Source organism: Clupea harengus, chromosome 22 (genome assembly GCF_900700415.2).
Source record: "Clupea harengus chromosome 22, Ch_v2.0.2, whole genome shotgun sequence".
In the NCBI taxonomy this organism is placed as follows: Eukaryota; Metazoa; Chordata; class Actinopteri; order Clupeiformes; family Clupeidae; genus Clupea; species Clupea harengus.
Genome location: NC_045173.1, coordinates 16,347,737 through 16,364,708, shown reverse-complemented (window position 1 = coordinate 16,364,708; position 16,972 = coordinate 16,347,737). Strand labels below are relative to the sequence as shown.

Genomic DNA, 16,972 nt, shown 5'->3' with positions numbered 1-16,972 from the left:
CCTAGACTTTTTCTTTATATTTTTGTATGGATTTAATATATACCAACATCATTTAGAAATATAGCTTTTTGTTTTGTTGCGGTCCCACGAGCCGGCCGTAACAGTGTTAGTTTGTAGGTGTGAGTATTTCTGTCAATGCGTGTGTGTGTGAGTGAATTTCTGACCTTGTATGGGTATCTGTTTGAATGTGCGTGTGTCTGTGTGTCTGTGTATGTGTGTGTGTGTGTGTGTGTGTGTGTGTGTGTGTGTGTGTGTGTATGAGCGTGGCTGCTGATGTTGGAATAACTATCGGTGAGTGACTATGCAAACATTTGTGTGTTTTTTTGTAAATGTCAATACGTGCGTATGTATTTATATCTATGTGTGTGTGTGTGTGTTAGTGTGTGTGTGCTAACTCTTCAGCATGCATACACCTCACTGTGTCAACCTGACAGGCAAAGTGCGTGTGACCAGATACGACACAGGCGGCGGCGACGGGGTCAACTGCGGTGGCGGTCTGGGTGCCACGCGCCGGCACAGGGTGGCAACTTTCCAGGGCTTGGGAAGCGCTGGCAACAGGTCGCGCAGCTGCCGGAGGGCAGGCCTTGATAGCAAGAAGTAGAGGGGTGGGTTCCAGCAGGGCGCCAGGCAGATGAGCAAGATGGCACTGAGCGACGCCACCTCCCACAGCAGAGACACCTCCGCGGCCGGCAACTGGCTCGGTGGCACCGCCACCATCGCTGTCGATGATGATGTCTCCACCACATTACCTGGCGACGCATCCATCTGCGGCATCGGTGGCTTGTTGGTGGTGACGGGCGGCCAGGACAACGGCGAGGCCACATTGACAAACTCCAGCACATAGTAAGGCAGCCAGCTGACGGCGAACACCAGCGTGGAGCCCAGCAGCAGCGCCGTGGCCTTCTTGTTGCGCCGGTCGGCAGCGAGCGTGCCACGGCAGCGCTGCAGGTGCCTGATGATCAGGCCGCAGTTCACCGCAATGCACAGCAGCGGCGCCACATAGTACACCAGGAATGCCGGCACCAGGAACCCCAGCCACTGGTCGCGGCCCACCGACCAGGTGCAGCCGCTGTCGAAGCGAATGTACGTCACCTTGGGCAGTGCCATGGTGACCGAGACTAGCCAGATGACAGCTACGGTGCCCGCTCTGGGGGAGCAAGAATTGTGGGATAATGAGGGAGAGGAAATGGAAGCAGTTTTAAATTGTATTAGTCATGTCATATTCATGGCTTCTTCAATCTTTGATATGTCAGGACAGGTTGTCATGGGCCTGTCTGAGTCTTCTGCATGACCTCTATTCACTGATCATCCATTTAAAATGAATGAGCTAGTAGTTATTAGAGTGGTAAGAGTTATTAGAGCAGTTATTATAGTTATGATACTCTAGAGTGCCAACAGCAGCTACAGTAGTCATGTGACCACAGGAGGTAATACACGACTCACTATAAAAAGTTAATGATCTAACTATATTGCAGATTTGGATATTTAGCTAGCTTACAGAAATGAATGTGTGCTAAATTCTTTGTGTAAATGATGTACAGCTTTTCTACACCACAGAGTGTGTAGCCAACGATGTGAGCGCATATCTTGTGTGTGGATCACTGAGTGTGTATGGTGTCAGTGTGTGACTTGTGTCTTAGATACGCATGCACACTCACACTTGCATGGGGCTGACGCTGGGACGCGCAGGGGGTGCCACGATGCGATAGCGGAGCACGGAGAGCGCGGCTAGGCTGAACACGTCCACGCCGGCCGTCAGCGACGTCATGAAGCCCAGCAGCATGCAGATGCCCCCGCCCAGCTGCCAGTCCTGGGAGCTTGCGCTGAGCAGCACGCAGGGCAGTGTCAGCAGCGCGCCCAGGTCGGCCAGGCTCAGGTTGAGCAGCAGGATCGAGCTGGGCTTGGAGCGGCGCCGCGGGTTGCGCATCAGAACCAGCCACATGAGCAGGTGACCCCCGACCCCCACCAGCAGAGATAGGATGCTGACCAGCGGCAGCACCAGCGAAAAAGAGATGGTGGTGTTGGTGGAGACCGTGTGGAAGAGCAGGTTCACGATGGCAGGCATGATGAGACTCGAGAGGTATGGTCCCTGGGTCAGGTCAGAGGTTAGAGGTCAAAGGTCAGATTTCAGGATGAATACGAAGATGACGGAGATAAGAGACGAGTGGCTAGTGGCTGAATTGGAGAGAGATGACCTAAGAGAGTGGGAGTAAAAGCATAAGGAGATGAGGTGGGTGAGAGAGTGATGGAGAGAGTAAGGTACCAGGAAATTATAAAGGAGACAAATTTTACATTCATGCATGCTCTCGCAGTTTAACATTGCCTATTCATTTGACAATTTGTAGCCAGTAAGGATGCATATCACCCTCCGACCACTTTAGTGGCTAGAGACTGTAGGGTGAAAGACCCACTACTGCGCCATGACTTTGGCCAGCGCAGCCACTCACTTGAATTATAAAGCAATATGAGTCATTACAAGCACGGCCCGCTGGGAGAGAGAGCAGGGAGGCATGGAAAGTCCATTAGTGCCACAAGCAATGGCCATCTATACATCCATACATTCAACCGACCACACTCTTACATGAGTACATTTGTGCACACATACACCTATACACACACACACATGCACACAGAAAAGGGTGCTCAAAACCGCTGAGATTCATTCACAGCTTGTCAAGACGAGTGTTACAACAGTGAAAGGCGTCTCAGAGAAACACTTCCATAAATAGAATAACATGAATTAGAGGCGGACAGAGGAAATGTAGCGGCAAGAGAAACACTCATTCAGTTACAGAGAGAGAGAGAGACAAAAAGAAACTCTAATGAAAATGAAAGAATGAAAGACACGGGAGAGCGAAGGAGCTGTATTTGTATTCAAGCAGTAAAAAACAGCCGTCACACTTCCACGCTTGTTTTCACTAGTTGTTCCATTAATTTTCAAACACTGTCAAAACTACTTTGTCGATTGTCAGATTAATCCATTGGTCATTGAGATAGAATTGTTTCAGATATCAGCAACCGTTTGAGATCTCTCTGAAAACACACATAATCTCACCCTTACAACTAACAAAATCATCAGAATGCACGATACTTTTGAAGACAGAATTAATTAAACAAAATTACAGGATGTATAAAAGCTCTAAGTCTACTGAAAACACACACAGTCAACAGGCATGAGAAAATTAGTACTTCAGCAGGCAGGAGTGCGCATCTCGGCCATAGAGAGGATCCTGCTCCAGAAAAATAGCATCCGTTTCAGAGACAACCAGGCCAGCCAGCACACATACACAAACTCAAAGAGAGGGAGAGAGTGTGTGTGAGAGTCAGGGAGAGAGAGATGGAGGGAGCGAGGGCCCACCTGCTTCCCTGTGTTAAGCCAACCCCTCCTTCACTTACTGTCTCAAATTAACTCAAATATGCATCAACACGCAACTCTCCTCCATCTTGTTCTCTCTCGCTCTCTCGCTCTCTCTCTCTCTGTCTGGTTAATTGTGTACATGCAACAGGGGACCCCTTCCTTCCCCTTCCTCCTCCACTCATCAGGTTCCTAATTGATCTACACTAATCTGGCCCTCAGTTAGGAGTTACCTGTTTTCCCCGCCATATTAATCCCTCAACACAACACTGGAGAGGTGGATAACAAATCTACTGGGATTCCTATTTGACCTTTTTTTAAGCAAGCACACACTGTTGTCAGTGGTTCACATCTCAAGCAAGGACACTTTTAAGAATATGTTGTTTTGCTATAGGGCAGCACAATGGTATGTTAGTTTATGATAACAGGGAAAATGAGTTGTGATCTAAACGGTGGAGGTAAAGACTTCACGGGGTCTGAACTTTCTGGTCTCTTAGACAGCAGCAAGAGGTCTATGGCACTCCTGCTCATAAACTAATGCTGTTTACGGCCAACTATGACAGCCTCGTCATAAATCCCATCTGTCAGGGTTACTCACACTTCACCAGTGTGTGTGTGCTGAAATATTCATCCCCTAACTAATGAATGTGATTGGTGCAGTTCTTGAATGTGCATGGTGGCGCAGCTCATAAATTAAACAAGATCTCACAGCGTCAGAGAACATCACTCCTTTCACCAGGCGCTCGCGCGCACGTGTGAACGTTAGAATGTGTGTGCCTGAGGAAAAGTCCCAATTAAACGTTTACATTTATGGAAGCTGTTTTAAACGGTGAATAAACCACTGAGCTGCGCTGTCTTGCCATGTTAGACTGTGTGTGCTCCTAGGCAGGAGACTAAATAATGTGCAAATAACCGTCTTATTTGTCCCCCGTTCCAATGATTTATGGTCATTTCATTCTAAATAATAGTACTTAGCTTAATCGTTCAGCACGAATGTCAACAGAACCCAAATGCACGGGAAAAGACATGTCTCTAATCTGTGATGGGTTTTTATAGCAATGCAAAACCCATCAGGCCAATGAGTAATAACGAAAACAGCGTGATGGTCACCTTCTATGGAAATGTACAGGCATGTGTATCCAGACAAAGAATGAAACATGCCGTCTACTTTAAAAGAATAATCTCACCTGAAAACAGAATGTAACTGAAGAGGGTTTAATTTAAATAATGGGGATTGTAGGGGTAGACTGATCAATGGCATTGACGTAATACCCCCTTGGGGACAGTAGCATTGTAAATACCTCCTTGGTGAACACACACAGTAATATACTACAGTATACAGTATACCAAGTCTATAGAGGAACAAGCATATTGATAACTTTATTGAAAAGAAAATCCGTCGCATTCCCAACGTAAATGCCTTATTATTAAAATAAGTTCAGCCAGACACATCTCCACAGAAGAGGAAAATAACTCTCTGAAGTCATGGCACCCCCTGCTGGCATAGATAGTAAATGCATTATATCGCCTGTCGACTCGACATGGTGCACACACAGACACAGAGGACAACTTGGTAAAGGCCCAAACTTTATTCAAAGTCACATTCACATTTTTCTTTAAAAATAAAGCTCAGTTTGTTCTTGCCCAACTTTGATTGTTATAAGGTTTATTTGACCAAGTGGCAACCATGAAATAATGTAATAACAATGATAAAATGAACATCATCACACAACAGCTTCCTGATAACTTATGCAATACTTACCAATATGCAAAATATCAACATAAAATGCAGAGCAATGGTCTTTACTTTGACTTGTGCAAAAATTGATTAAGTCATATTTCATATTTACAGGTCATGATCACCTTAAAAAGCAAATACCAAAGCTTACAGTTCCAGTGTCAAAGGATTGTCTACTAACAAAAGAGAAAATCTGACAAGCGAGAGAGACACAGAGAGATAGACAAAAAGAGGAAAGAGCAAGGAAGAAAGAGAGAGGCCTGATTACAGACACTGGGATGCTAGGCGAAGTGCTGACTGTGGGCCTGTGTTAGTTCAGCTGGCTGAGAGTTTGAGAGGGTGAAATAGAGAATGGACAGACAGGGGGAGGACAAATAAGAGTTACTGTGCTCCCCCTGGAACACAGTGTAGCTACATCTAAGGGTTTGTTTACAAAGAGCTAAATGATCTCTCAAGCAGTCTCTTCTGCGCTCTATCTCTCTATGCATCCCTCTATAGCATCTTTCTCTCATTCCTCTATTACTCACTCCATTTCTATCCCAGTGTCTTCCTCTCTCTTTCCCTTCTTCTCACTTTCCATCTCTACCCTGGTGTCTTTCTTTTTCATTATTTCTCTGTATCCCTTTCTCTTTAGCCATGTACTTCTCCCTTCCCTTCCCTCCTTCCTTCCTCTAGCCATTATCACAATAATCCCCCCCAACAGTTGTCATGCCAATGTGGCCGACGGGATCCTAGGTTGGCGTAGTCATGACGCTCCTCCGTTGCCAGGCTCCGGACCTGCGTGACCTTGGGAAGAGAGAGCAGAGAAAGAGAGAGAGAGAGCATTTAATGACAACATCCCTACCTCACCTTCAACTCTAAGCTGGCTTTATTAGCACTCTAATGGTCAGTGCACAGCCATCTGCCCAGCACAGCAAGATGGATGGAAAGAAAAAGGGAAGGAGGGGAAAATATAGAGGGAGAGAGGGGCAAGAAAGAGAGGGAGAAATAGAAAACAAGGGACAGAGGGGAGAGACAGGACAAGTAATAGAGGGGGAGAGGAAGAAAGAAAGAGAGGGAGTGAGGGCAAGAGAGAGGGGTGGAAGAAAGAAAGCAGAAAATAGTGGGAGATGGAGAGAAGGAAAGATAGAGTGCGCCTCTGTTAGTGCCTATCAGTCATCCCACCTACAGGATGTCCAGCTATTATCCAGCATGTACGGCATGACTAACACCACAGGCATACTTTGTCTGAGTTTGGGAGATGTCAAGCTCCATCAGTCAGTCAATCAATCAATCAATCAGTCAAACAAACAGGCTACTTGATTGGAAGTTGAGCTGTGCAGGCATACACACACAGACACACAGTATAGCATGGGCATAAAGCGCCCACACATGCATGAGCTTTCATGCAAACACATGAACATACGCACACACACAGACACACTGACTCTCTGTCAAATCCACTCATACACTTACACACATACATGCACTCACTCATACTCACTCTCTCTCCCCAACACACGCACGTGCCCGCACACACGCACACGCACACACGCACACACACACACACACACAGACACACACACACACAAGTACCGGGGAAATCCACAGATTTGTGTCTTTTGGGGGGTAGTCTGGGTTTTTTCACAGGGGGCTTGCGATCTGAGGACTTCTCCAGATCGCTGGGGCTGTTGTGTCCCATGCCTGAGGATGAACATACACACAAACCCAGACAGAACACACACGATCATACACATGGGGGCTCCCACATGGCTACAGGCAAGTGTGAACTACAGCCAAGGCATTCTCAGCACAGCCCCAGAAGGCATGCAAACCTGAATTACGCTTCTTCAACATCAGATAGATGGACAGATAGACTGATACCAGGTGGACTAAGTAGACAGACAAACGGAAAGAGAGAACAAAACAGGCAGACAGACAGATAGATAGATAGATAGACAGACAGGCAGAAAAAGAACAATTACATACGTACAGACAAACAGACAAGCAGGCAGACAGACAGACAAAGAGACAGACAAACAGTCAGGTCAGTAGGACAACACAGCCTCATGAACTTGTGGAAAACAGAGTGGGTCTTTTAGATTTAGTCTGATAATTACAGTCATTATAGTCACATCACCCTGAAAATGGGTTTATGACCTATTTATCTCAGTAGGCTTTTAGACAGAAGGCCACTCATCTCATTGACCTGTTATTATGGATCTTAGGAACAGCAAATAATTTAAGAGGAGCTGCAGAATGGATTAAAGGAGACACAGGGAATGAGAGCATGTCTCAAAGGCACACCCACACACACACACACACATACATACACTGACACACACACAAGTCAAAAGACATGCTGTGCATGCAGGCAGTAACAAATACAAAATAATTAACTGGAAATTATAAATATGCACCATCTGTGGTTAATCAATTATGATCCCCCCCCTCCATGTACAAGCACACATGCAGGCAGACATGCATACACAAACAAATGCATACGGTGCATAAGATTTATTGAAGAATTTTTATGAACATGTGTGTACCTGTGTCACATGAATTGGTTTTCCTGTTACGGTACGCCTTCGGCACTCCGTTGGAGTTGCTGCCATCTTCATCACCTGGCAAGTGCCACACAACTCAATCATCATCATCATCATCATCATCATCCCACATGCCACCTGCCTCATTCTCACCATCTTGTCCAGTCATATACTACTATCTTTGGATACACTATCTAAACAGTCGTGCCAATGAAGCAACTTTACATTTTAACTACAGAGAAAGATCCTACAACGTGCACTGTTAACACATGTAGGATATAGCACAGCATACCTTGAGTGACAGCGGAGTCAAGCGAATGATGAAGCACAGGCTTTGTAGAGGCAGGAGGCACGGGAGGCCGTGCTGCCCTCTGATTGGCTCTGTCTTTGGAGGGGGAGAGAGAGGAGCTGTCCTCAGGTGAACCTCTGTCTGTGATTGTCTGCTCTTTACCTGCCTGAGGAAACCATTACAAATAGGAATTAGAAATGGATCGCAGATTAAAAAACCACCATACAACTGATATAATCCTTTTTTCAGGCAGGCACATATGCGCGCGCATACACACACACACACACACACACACACACACACACCTTTTCAGGTCCAGGGGAATGCAGTCCCTTGACGTCTTGATCCTTCAGCGTGCCGTGGCCATTCTTCTCCTTCCCCTCTTCATACCCCTCTCCCTCTCCTCCTGCCTCCTCTATTGAGGGCTCTGCACAGGTAAACAAGCTTATTTTCAGCCGCTGGCCACAACTCCTCTCTTTTCCACACAGTCTGGGTGTAGAACTCCTGTGTCATCACATCAGGATTCCCACACAAAGCGGAGGATCCTGGCACCTCTGGCTCAGACTGCCCACTGATTTATTTAATCTTATTAAAGCCAGACAGCACTGCACTGCTAACCGATAACATGGATAGCCTCTTAGAACAATCAATAAAGCCTCTCCAATGCTTCCTAGGCCAGAACTCCCAAGTCCAAGCCAGACTTTTTTTGGTTTCACTTTGAGTGAAGATTTTAAGCTTCTGTTACAATTGGGTGCCTCACACTTTCAGACTTGATTTGACATCACTTTGTAAAATCCCTGGAGCACAACTGACAGAGCAAGGAAACCAAGGTCATGGGTTTGATACTCATTGAGTGCCCATACTGATAAAATATTAACCACCACAGTACAATAAGTCACTTTGGATAAAAGTATCTGCTTAATGAGTCACTATAACACAGTTCCTTCCATCTCCGGTGTTTATGGATCATTACAGCTTATTATCCTGATCAATGTCCTCTCTTTGGCCCTTTAGTGGTTGGTGTGAGTTTGTTACTATTACAACAGCAGAGCATTGTTTCCAACCTGGTTCAGCCTATGCCGCAGTCCCTCAACTTTGCTTTATCACTGGAATCTAAAATCCTTGCTACTGCCAATACTAATGCACAACTACAACCACTAAGCCACCCCCTCCCCTCCCTCCTTCCTTTCCTCTAGTTTGTGTTGTGTGCTGTGGTGGTGCAGTGACCAGGGTGTTGCAGTACCAGAGCTTTCCTGCAGGTGTCGCTGTCTCATTCTGGCCAGGCTGGGCTTGCAGCTCTGCGGGGGCGGCACAGGCTTCTGACTCTCTGCCTCCTCCTCCTCCTCCTCCTCCTCCTCCTCCTCTATCTTCTGCTGCTCCATCTCTCCCACAGCACCGGGCAAGGGGGGCACCTCCTCCTCCACCTCCTCTCCACCATCGATGCCCACTATCTGCCCCTCAGCCTGCGTCGCCTCCTCTTCGCGGGCGCCCGGCAAAGGCCCGTCGCTGTCCCTGTCGAAGGCATCTCTCTCCACGCTCAGCATGTCTGTGTGTACTCCTGTTCCCACAGAGCTGTGAGTGTCGCTCTCTGTGTCTGAAGACTAGAGATGAAAGACAGACAGGTAGAGAGAGAGAGACGGGAGAGGACATTTTTAACATCAAACACTCGCAGTGGCATCCGTCCTCTTTTTCCTTCCTTGGAGAAAATATGTTTGAGAAGTGTGTGCCGTTACAAGTTTATTTGACTTTTGCTAAAAGTACTGTAAAATAAAGGTTGTGTGTATAGTTGAGAAAAGTATAGGTCTGTTTGACTTGTGGTAAACATTTGCTTAAGATACTGTAAAATCAAGATAGTGTGTATAGTTTATAGATATGTTGAATATTTGAATATCTGAAAAGTGTGTATGACCTTTGACCTCTGTCAGGGAGCACACACCTGTTTCTGTGAGAGGCAGGCTGGGACCCCCCTCTGGCCCGGGTGGGCGATGCCGTGGAGGGACCGTGCTGACTTGGGGGTGCTCCTCTCGGAACCCTGCCTCTCCAGCCTCCGCTGGGGGCGGTCACTGCCTATCTCCACCGCCTGCTCACCATCACTGGGGTACTCCACCGTCGAGTAGACGTTCTCAGAGGACAGACTTTAAGACAAGAGAGAGAGGGCGAGTGAGTGAGAAGGAGAAGAGTGAGAGAGGAAGAGCGTGATAGGGTGGCATTCAAACATCCCATTAAAATGTAATTGAAGCATTCAAAGTGTAAGTTCACCCCCCCAGCTCTGAGCCTAACTCCACCCACTCCTCTGACTTCTAAGACTGGCACAGCTCTAAATGACAGGTATGATTGACATGTGTGATTGACAAGTGTGATATACTTTGTTCGGCACTCCTCCCCGCAGGCCCCTCCCTGTCCTGCAGAGTCCGCATCCTGGTAGAAGGTGGCAGAGTGGTGGTTCTTACGGAAACCGGAGAAGAATGACAGGACGCTCCGCCTCTTCTGTTTCCTCAGTGTCTGGGCCTGGTTGTGAGACGCCAGCTGACTGTGGGGGGACAGACAGTGGAGCTCTGTCAGCTTAGCCTGAACATGGAGCTGATGCAGCACAAGGCTTCTGGATCTGCACACACTATCAGGGGCGGTTTGTCCATAAGGGCGATTTGGGCGACGCACTGCCAAACGGGGAAAGGAGATATTTGTTTTCTGTCCGATTCTACCACTAGACCGCCTGATTTGCCTCTGAATGTCATTGTCCAATCAGGCTAAAGTCGTGCTTCAAATGGCCACGCCCCTTTTTGGGGCGAAATGAAGCTCGCCCCAGACCTCTCTCAGAGACTCTCATGTTGAATCAATTTTTTTCACAAAACAGGGCTCTCAATGCACTCTCTATGGCTTCCGGGAGGGCTCGCCCCACCGTGCTTTCGTCATACGTAACTGCGTATAAGGACATTGTACGGCTTTGATCAAGTCACATTCTGTCAAGATGGCTAACGTTCAGTGCAACAACTCGATTCGCTCTTTGAAAGAAACTACTTTTTGTCGGCGTACTTATGAAGATAAATTCACAACAAAACAATTAGGACCTATTAGGGAAATCCTACACCCGAGGATTTTCCAAGAATTGGTACGAAAGAAAATCGTGGCTAGCAGGCTGTGAACGCGGTCTGTTTTTCTATACCACTGTCACTTTTCATAGGTTTCACAGTATGAATGTTCGCTACTTGCACTTACACTCACACTTACACATGTGATGACTTTATTTTGCTTTTGTAAGCCAATACTTTCAAGATCAGTCAATAAATATTGTTGGTGTTGACTTATATGTTGCCCCCTTCTTTATTTTGTTACTGGACATATTATGTTTCCTGTTAAGCTATTTTACATCATACAACATTTGAGTAATGTGAATAATGAATAAGTGGGATAATTTATTGTGGAGTCACATCATTTTTGCTTCTGAAGGCTCCTGGATGCAATTTCCTTCCATAGCTTTCCACCTGTAAATATAGCTACTCTATGTAGCTAGAGGGGACATATTTCTGTTGTGTGTTGCTATCTAGTGGACAAAAAGGTATTTCTATATGAGTTAATCAACTAACACCAAATTGATACAATTGTCTTGCTTAATGTACCTACTGAATGGGTCGCTTTAATCATTATCAATAAAATTGCCCCCCCCTGAGATTTTTTTCAGGAGCTGCCAAGGCACACTATAGTTTGGTATGTTGCTTGACTTATGTCTACATGTCTATGGTGAAATTTAGACAACAGTAATGTTTTACCCTATGGTTATTTTCATTAATTAGCAGGGACAAACCATGAATTTCATTGAAAAAAAAAAATCTTTGCTTCTACTAAGAACTGCATTACACTTCAATTGTATCTTCTTTAGTATTGTATCAGTTGCTTCAGTTAACATGAACACACCATCAGCGACTTCAGCATTAATAAACAGTTATATTATTAATATAATTAATATTATTAAAAAGCAATATTATATGAAGTAATATTATATTATGTAGTTAATGCTTCTATTGACTTTACCTACTGGATTAAAGTGATGTGATTACAGTTAATGTGTTCCTTATTAATTTGTCAAATGTTAGATCTAGGACTTCAAATCTTCAAATGTTAGGTGCATGACTTCATTTTCCTCCTGTTTGCTGCACTCTGTACCTTTCAGGCAGAACCCTCTTGGTGTAAAAGTCAGGAAGGCCATTGTCCAGCAGGTTCACTCCTCCGTTCTCAGCGCAGTGCTGCACATGAACAGAAGAGAGAGAAAGAGAGAGAGAGAAAGAGAGAGAGAAAGAGAGAGAGAGAGAGAGAGAGAGATAGAGAGAGCAGCATTACAGCAGTGTTTCATCACAAGCGGGAGCAGATCACTGATGTTGCCACAAATTAGGCTAGTTTCCTCAGATGCTGTAGACACAGATGCTATTCCAACAGCCATCATGTCTTCGGAACAGGCCTGGGAAACAAATACCCCTCAGGACATTTAATATGAAAGCATCAGCGCTGCTGCAGGGCTACGCGGTTATGGGAAATGTGATCTGCATGTGAGTCATAACTAACAGAGCTAGCGCAGGAAAAAACAAGTCGATTAAACATCTTCTGAGAACTTCCCCGGGAACTGAGAATGCTGTGTATGTTGTAAAGTAATATTCTCATAGACAACATCCATTTGTCAGAGAACATTATATACCAGATGTAAGTCTCTAGTTTAGGTTTAAGTCTCTAGGTTCAGGAACTATTTTCACCCTTACACACTCTAGCACTCAATTCATCCAACTCTCCACTGCCTAAATGCGCAACTATAAGTAAGATACATAATTAATAATCCTAAATAAATAAACACAGGGCTAACACATCCCCTGTTTACAGTAATAACACATGGGAAACAGGCAGTTTGTCATGGGGATTGCTTACTGTGTCTGGAGGGGTGTGGCCTGTCCTGTGTCGCCGCGGGGGGCGAGGTCTGACGTGTGTGACATGGCGCAGAGGTGCACCTTGGGTAGGCAGGGTGGAGAGCCCCTCCCAGGAAGCTGAGCGGGGAAGATGGGCAGAGGGAGGAGAGGCAGAGACAATGGGGGAGGCGGTGGGGTCATCGCCCAGGCCTGCTGAAGGGAGAGAAAGAGGGAGGGGTAGAGAGAACAAAAAGATAGAGAGTGGGAGGGAAGGAAAAGAGTAGAGAGAGTGACAGTCGAGGAGAAACAAGGAAGGTGGGAGGGAGAAAAAGAGGGAGAGATAGAAAGAAAAAAAGAAAGAGAGAGGGATGAAGAGGGAGAAAGAGAGAAACAGAGGTAGATGTGCGTAGATTTTGTGTCATGCATGGCTAATGAGCTGAACTGAAACAAGTTGGAAAGAAGTCCCCCACTTGTCACCATTTTGCCATTAATAATGAATAGGCATGCATAATTCAACAGCACAAAACAGTCCAAGCCTGCAGCTCTGGAAACTCACTCAATCTGGTGGACACAGGCCGAATCCGTCTGGTGCGAGAGCTACGCTTCTTGATGGCGATGGTGTCCTGGTGAGAGAGAAAGACAGAGAGTTACAGAGGGAGAGAGAGAGAGAGAGAGAGAGAGAGAGAGAGAGAGAGAGAGAGAGAGAGAGGGAGAGAGAGGGGTGGGGGAGGAGAGAAAAGTGAATAAAGGGCCAAATGGAAAAAAACTGATAGAGGTGGAACACATACTGGAGAATCAGCAGGAGAAAGAATTCAATTTTCTTTAAGGTGTGAAGAATGCACAGCACCGTACACACACACACAAACTTTATTTTCTCAGGAAGACACAAACAACTCATACACTTTTTCAGTCTATCTCTTCCTATTTGGCTCGATTTTCTTTTTAAGACAAACTCTGTGTGTGTGTGTGTGTGTGTGTGTGTGTGTGTGTGTGTGTGTGTGTGTGTGTGTGTGTGTGTGTCCGTCCTTCTCTGTCCTCTATTTCCCCCCCCCCTCCTCAGGCTTGACTTTACTCACTATGCCAATGGCCAGGTCCTCATCTGCCATGTCCAGCGTGTCTGTGTGTCTCTGAGCTCGACGGGTTGTCCCCCTGTCATCCAGACGTCTCACCTGAGACACCTGCTGCAGCTGAGACCAGAGAGACAAATGATGACCAGATTCACGCCAGGTTAACACTTTATATAACTTACACTGACTAAAGACAGGTTAACACTTTATATAACTAGCACTGACTAAAGCCAGCTGAACACTATTTGGGGTAAGACATAATCAGAGCATTAACACTTTCCTGTAAAAACTATAGAAAGTTATTAGCACAACTATTTGCCAGTAACATAGTGTAGTTCCTTCCTAGTATTGTATTGGCATGGTAATCACAATAACAAGAAGCGTGCTGTAAAAAAAAAGTTTTTAATTATCTCCAGTAAATTCCCAGAAGAAAGGCAACAGTAAGTCACTGTAATACTTTTTTTCAGGACTTTACTGTTTTTTAATCTATATTAGGAATAAGCCTGCTGTGAAAAACAAACAGCAGTATCTTACTGGTAGCAATTGGCAATTATTGTTCTATTGTTTTAGAGTGATCTGCTGTTTCCCATATTAAAGCACCAATAAGACTACTGCAAAATGCCGAAATGCTGAAAAAATTGCACCTCCAAACATTAGAGCTCCCAGTGGTTATTTATCAGTGCTCTCACCTCAGTTGTAGTGTGGAGGTTATTGATATCAGTTTTCTGGTGTACAACACAACGTATTTGTCTAGAGTGTGTTTCTCATTGTTCAACAAATGCGTCAAACAAGTATTGAACCCTATTATTGTCCAGAACTGCTTTGGGGTTAGCCATCCAAACCATTCAGCTAGACAGCTCAACTGTCATTTTTACTCTTTTCCTGATTTTCAATTTCAAATAGGTTGTATTTTTTCAAAATGCAATTGTGGGATACACAGTACTATACAGGACATCAGTTTTACAGCAAGATATTATTCCATTTGTACATCACTATGTACAATTTTCCATAATGCAATCGTGATTACAGTAATGCACTACAAAGCAATTGTACAATTATAATGAAAATAGTGCAGATTATACTTTGTATAGGCTATCTTCATTCGGGTACGGTAAAGAAAATCAATAAAATGTTTGAAAAACATGGAAAACTGCATTTTAGCTAAATATCAAGTTTGTTGCTTTGTAACAGCATTTTACTCATTTTACCACAGATAAGCAGTTCCATTGCCATGTTAGCGTTACTATTTTGCCAAGTTACCGATATGGAATGTTTTGGAATGTAGTGTCCAAAATCTCTTCTTGTTTTTAACGTCTGATTCCCTACATAATGAACTCAATAGATTTTTCTATATAGAGTGAGTGAGTGAGTGAGTGAGTGAGTGGTGGTAGAGATAGCAAAAGCAGTGTTCTGGCAGAGTATGGATGCATTGATAGACAGAAGGAGGGCAAGCCTGTACCAGTATTTTGTGAGTGGTGTAGAGCTCCTGCAAGATCTGATCCACGATGGTGTTGGTGAGATGTGAGACGACAGAAAGCTTAACCTCCCTGAGAGAAACGACAGAACAGCAGAGGAGAGGAGGAAGCGAGGAGGAAGAGTGAGAATACGGCTCAGTGCCTCTCACATGCACACAGTCACAGTACAAAAGAGGGTCTCAAGGGGAGTCAGACGAGTGGTGTCATACAAGTGGTGTCGAAGCTGACAGAGAGAGGACAGGAAACACATGCTTGAGTGCTAGAACTGCACGTGCAGAGGGAAATCACTCTACCAGTATCTCTCTGTTAAGGTCTTTTTGCTTCATTTACATCCCCATGGTTCCCGCTGGATTTTGACTGATATCTGGAGGGACGTGTAAAATGGTGCGCAGCGCGCTGATGAAACTGTTCCCCAACAGTGCTGAAGAGGTTCTGCATTTTTCTGTTTTCTGTGGCCTTTACTCCTCCTGACAGCCTGGAAGAGCCCCAGAGTTCTCTCTCTCGCTCTTTCTCTCTCTCTGGCCTCGTTCACTCGTTCATGGCCTCTTGCTCTGACCCCTTTTCTCGGTCTCCCCTCCCCATCCCTCGTTTGATTCCCTCTCAGCACATAATATCAGCGTCTTATGAAGTCCCCGGAGCACAGCCCCTCTCTTTCTCTCTCTCTCTCTCTTGCCTCTTCTTTCTCTATGGAGTGTTTCACTAGAAGAATTCTTTCATCCCTCTCTTTTCATAGTGGCAGTCGCCAATATCTTTAATCATGAAATCTTTTATTCTCCATCTCGCTGTGTCTCTCTCTCTCTCTCTCTATCTATCTATCTATCTCTGTCTCATTCCTGCCCTCTTCCAGTTTCTCTCTCTTTTACTGTTCTCCCTCTCTCTCCCTAACGCCCTCTCCCTCTCTCTCTCCTTCCCGCCCTCTCCCTCACCCATGCTGTTCTCTTACTCGAGGGCTCTATTGATGTCCTGCGCTGCTCTCTCCATCAGGGCAGTGCGGATCACGGAGCGAGGGATGGAGACACGCTCCGAGACGGAGGAGAGCGGAGGGGAGAGCAGCTCTGCTGAGGTGGCGGAGAGCGGACACAGCTCACGGCACAGGGACACCATGGAGTCCACGATCACCTGACGGACACCACAAACACAACATCACACAATACTATATGAATTCATCACTTAGAAAAATAAACAACAGCTAGATCTGTGGAGTGTTCAGATTCATGTTTCTAAAAACTTTACAGACAACAATGAGCTATTGTCTTTTCCCTCACCTGAGATGTGTGTAGCAATGGTGGGTTAAAAGGTTTTGGTCCTCCCATACACTGATATAAATGCACTTTCACTTTACTTGAACCCTCCATCATGAACACAACTATATCATAAATATGTAATGGCAGATGCTATCTATATCCTGCCATATGGCTTCATGACAGCCAGTGACCAGTGATGTAACAGTTAAAAACATTTTTAATACCATGACAGCTTATATGTGACAGAGTGTCTAAAATCTCAGGAGCTGTCATCATCACTACCGGTCACCCGCTGTCATGGTGACTAATGACAAGATATGCTAACTGCTATAACACATGTCCAACATAGTCCTGCCAGTTTTATGATGGAGGGGCGGGGGGGGGGGGATA

At 45.4% G+C, this 16,972-nt stretch overlaps 2 protein-coding genes across 4 annotated transcripts in view; both read right to left on the bottom strand.

The window, feature by feature from the left end:
• Window positions 1-216: 216 nt before the first annotated feature.
• On the bottom strand, window positions 217-2,231 carry si:ch211-119o8.4 (somatostatin receptor type 5). The gene is made up of 2 exons (XM_031560174.1): window positions 1,659-2,231; window positions 217-1,147 (listed from the first exon to the last, which is right to left on the bottom strand). Exons 1-2 carry the CDS (start codon window positions 2,063-2,065, stop codon window positions 415-417), a joined length of 1,140 nt encoding a protein of 379 aa, XP_031416034.1. The 5' UTR covers window positions 2,066-2,231; the 3' UTR covers window positions 217-414.
• Window positions 2,232-4,929: 2,698 nt separating this feature from the next.
• The window catches only part of carmil3 (capping protein regulator and myosin 1 linker 3), a 51,601-nt gene continuing 39,558 nt past the window's right edge, over window positions 4,930-16,972 (bottom strand). The window contains exons 28-41 of one of the 3 annotated variants that reach the window (XM_031559563.2): window positions 16,282-16,457; window positions 15,323-15,410; window positions 13,873-13,983; window positions 13,353-13,419; window positions 12,819-13,009; window positions 12,069-12,148; window positions 10,273-10,437; window positions 9,844-10,042; window positions 9,151-9,508; window positions 8,213-8,334; window positions 7,911-8,073; window positions 7,622-7,696; window positions 6,669-6,776; window positions 4,930-5,879 (exon numbers count right to left, since the gene is read on the bottom strand). In XM_031559563.2, the coding sequence (XP_031415423.1) occupies window positions 5,839-5,879; window positions 6,669-6,776; window positions 7,622-7,696; window positions 7,911-8,073; window positions 8,213-8,334; window positions 9,151-9,508; window positions 9,844-10,042; window positions 10,273-10,437; window positions 12,069-12,148; window positions 12,819-13,009; window positions 13,353-13,419; window positions 13,873-13,983; window positions 15,323-15,410; window positions 16,282-16,457 (1,944 nt within the window). In that variant the 3' untranslated portion in view covers window positions 4,930-5,838. The remainder of the gene's footprint in view (window positions 5,880-6,668; window positions 6,777-7,621; window positions 7,697-7,910; window positions 8,074-8,212; window positions 8,335-9,150; window positions 9,509-9,843; window positions 10,043-10,272; window positions 10,438-12,068; window positions 12,149-12,818; window positions 13,010-13,352; window positions 13,420-13,872; window positions 13,984-15,322; window positions 15,411-16,281; window positions 16,458-16,972) is intronic. The other 2 variants (XM_031559565.2, XM_031559564.2) reach the window with 2 other exon arrangements.

What these genes read in the sequence shown, in the direction of transcription:
- si:ch211-119o8.4 (XM_031560174.1), bottom strand. Translation starts at nt 2,065, where the DNA reads ATGCCTGCCATCGTGAACCTGCTCTTCCACACGGTCTCCACCAACACC. An exon ending in AGCGTCAGCCCCATGCAAGT is followed by an intron (nt 1,148 to 1,658) that starts GTGAGTGTGCAT and finishes TTGCTCCCCCAG; the next exon opens with AGCGGGCACCGTAGCTGTCA.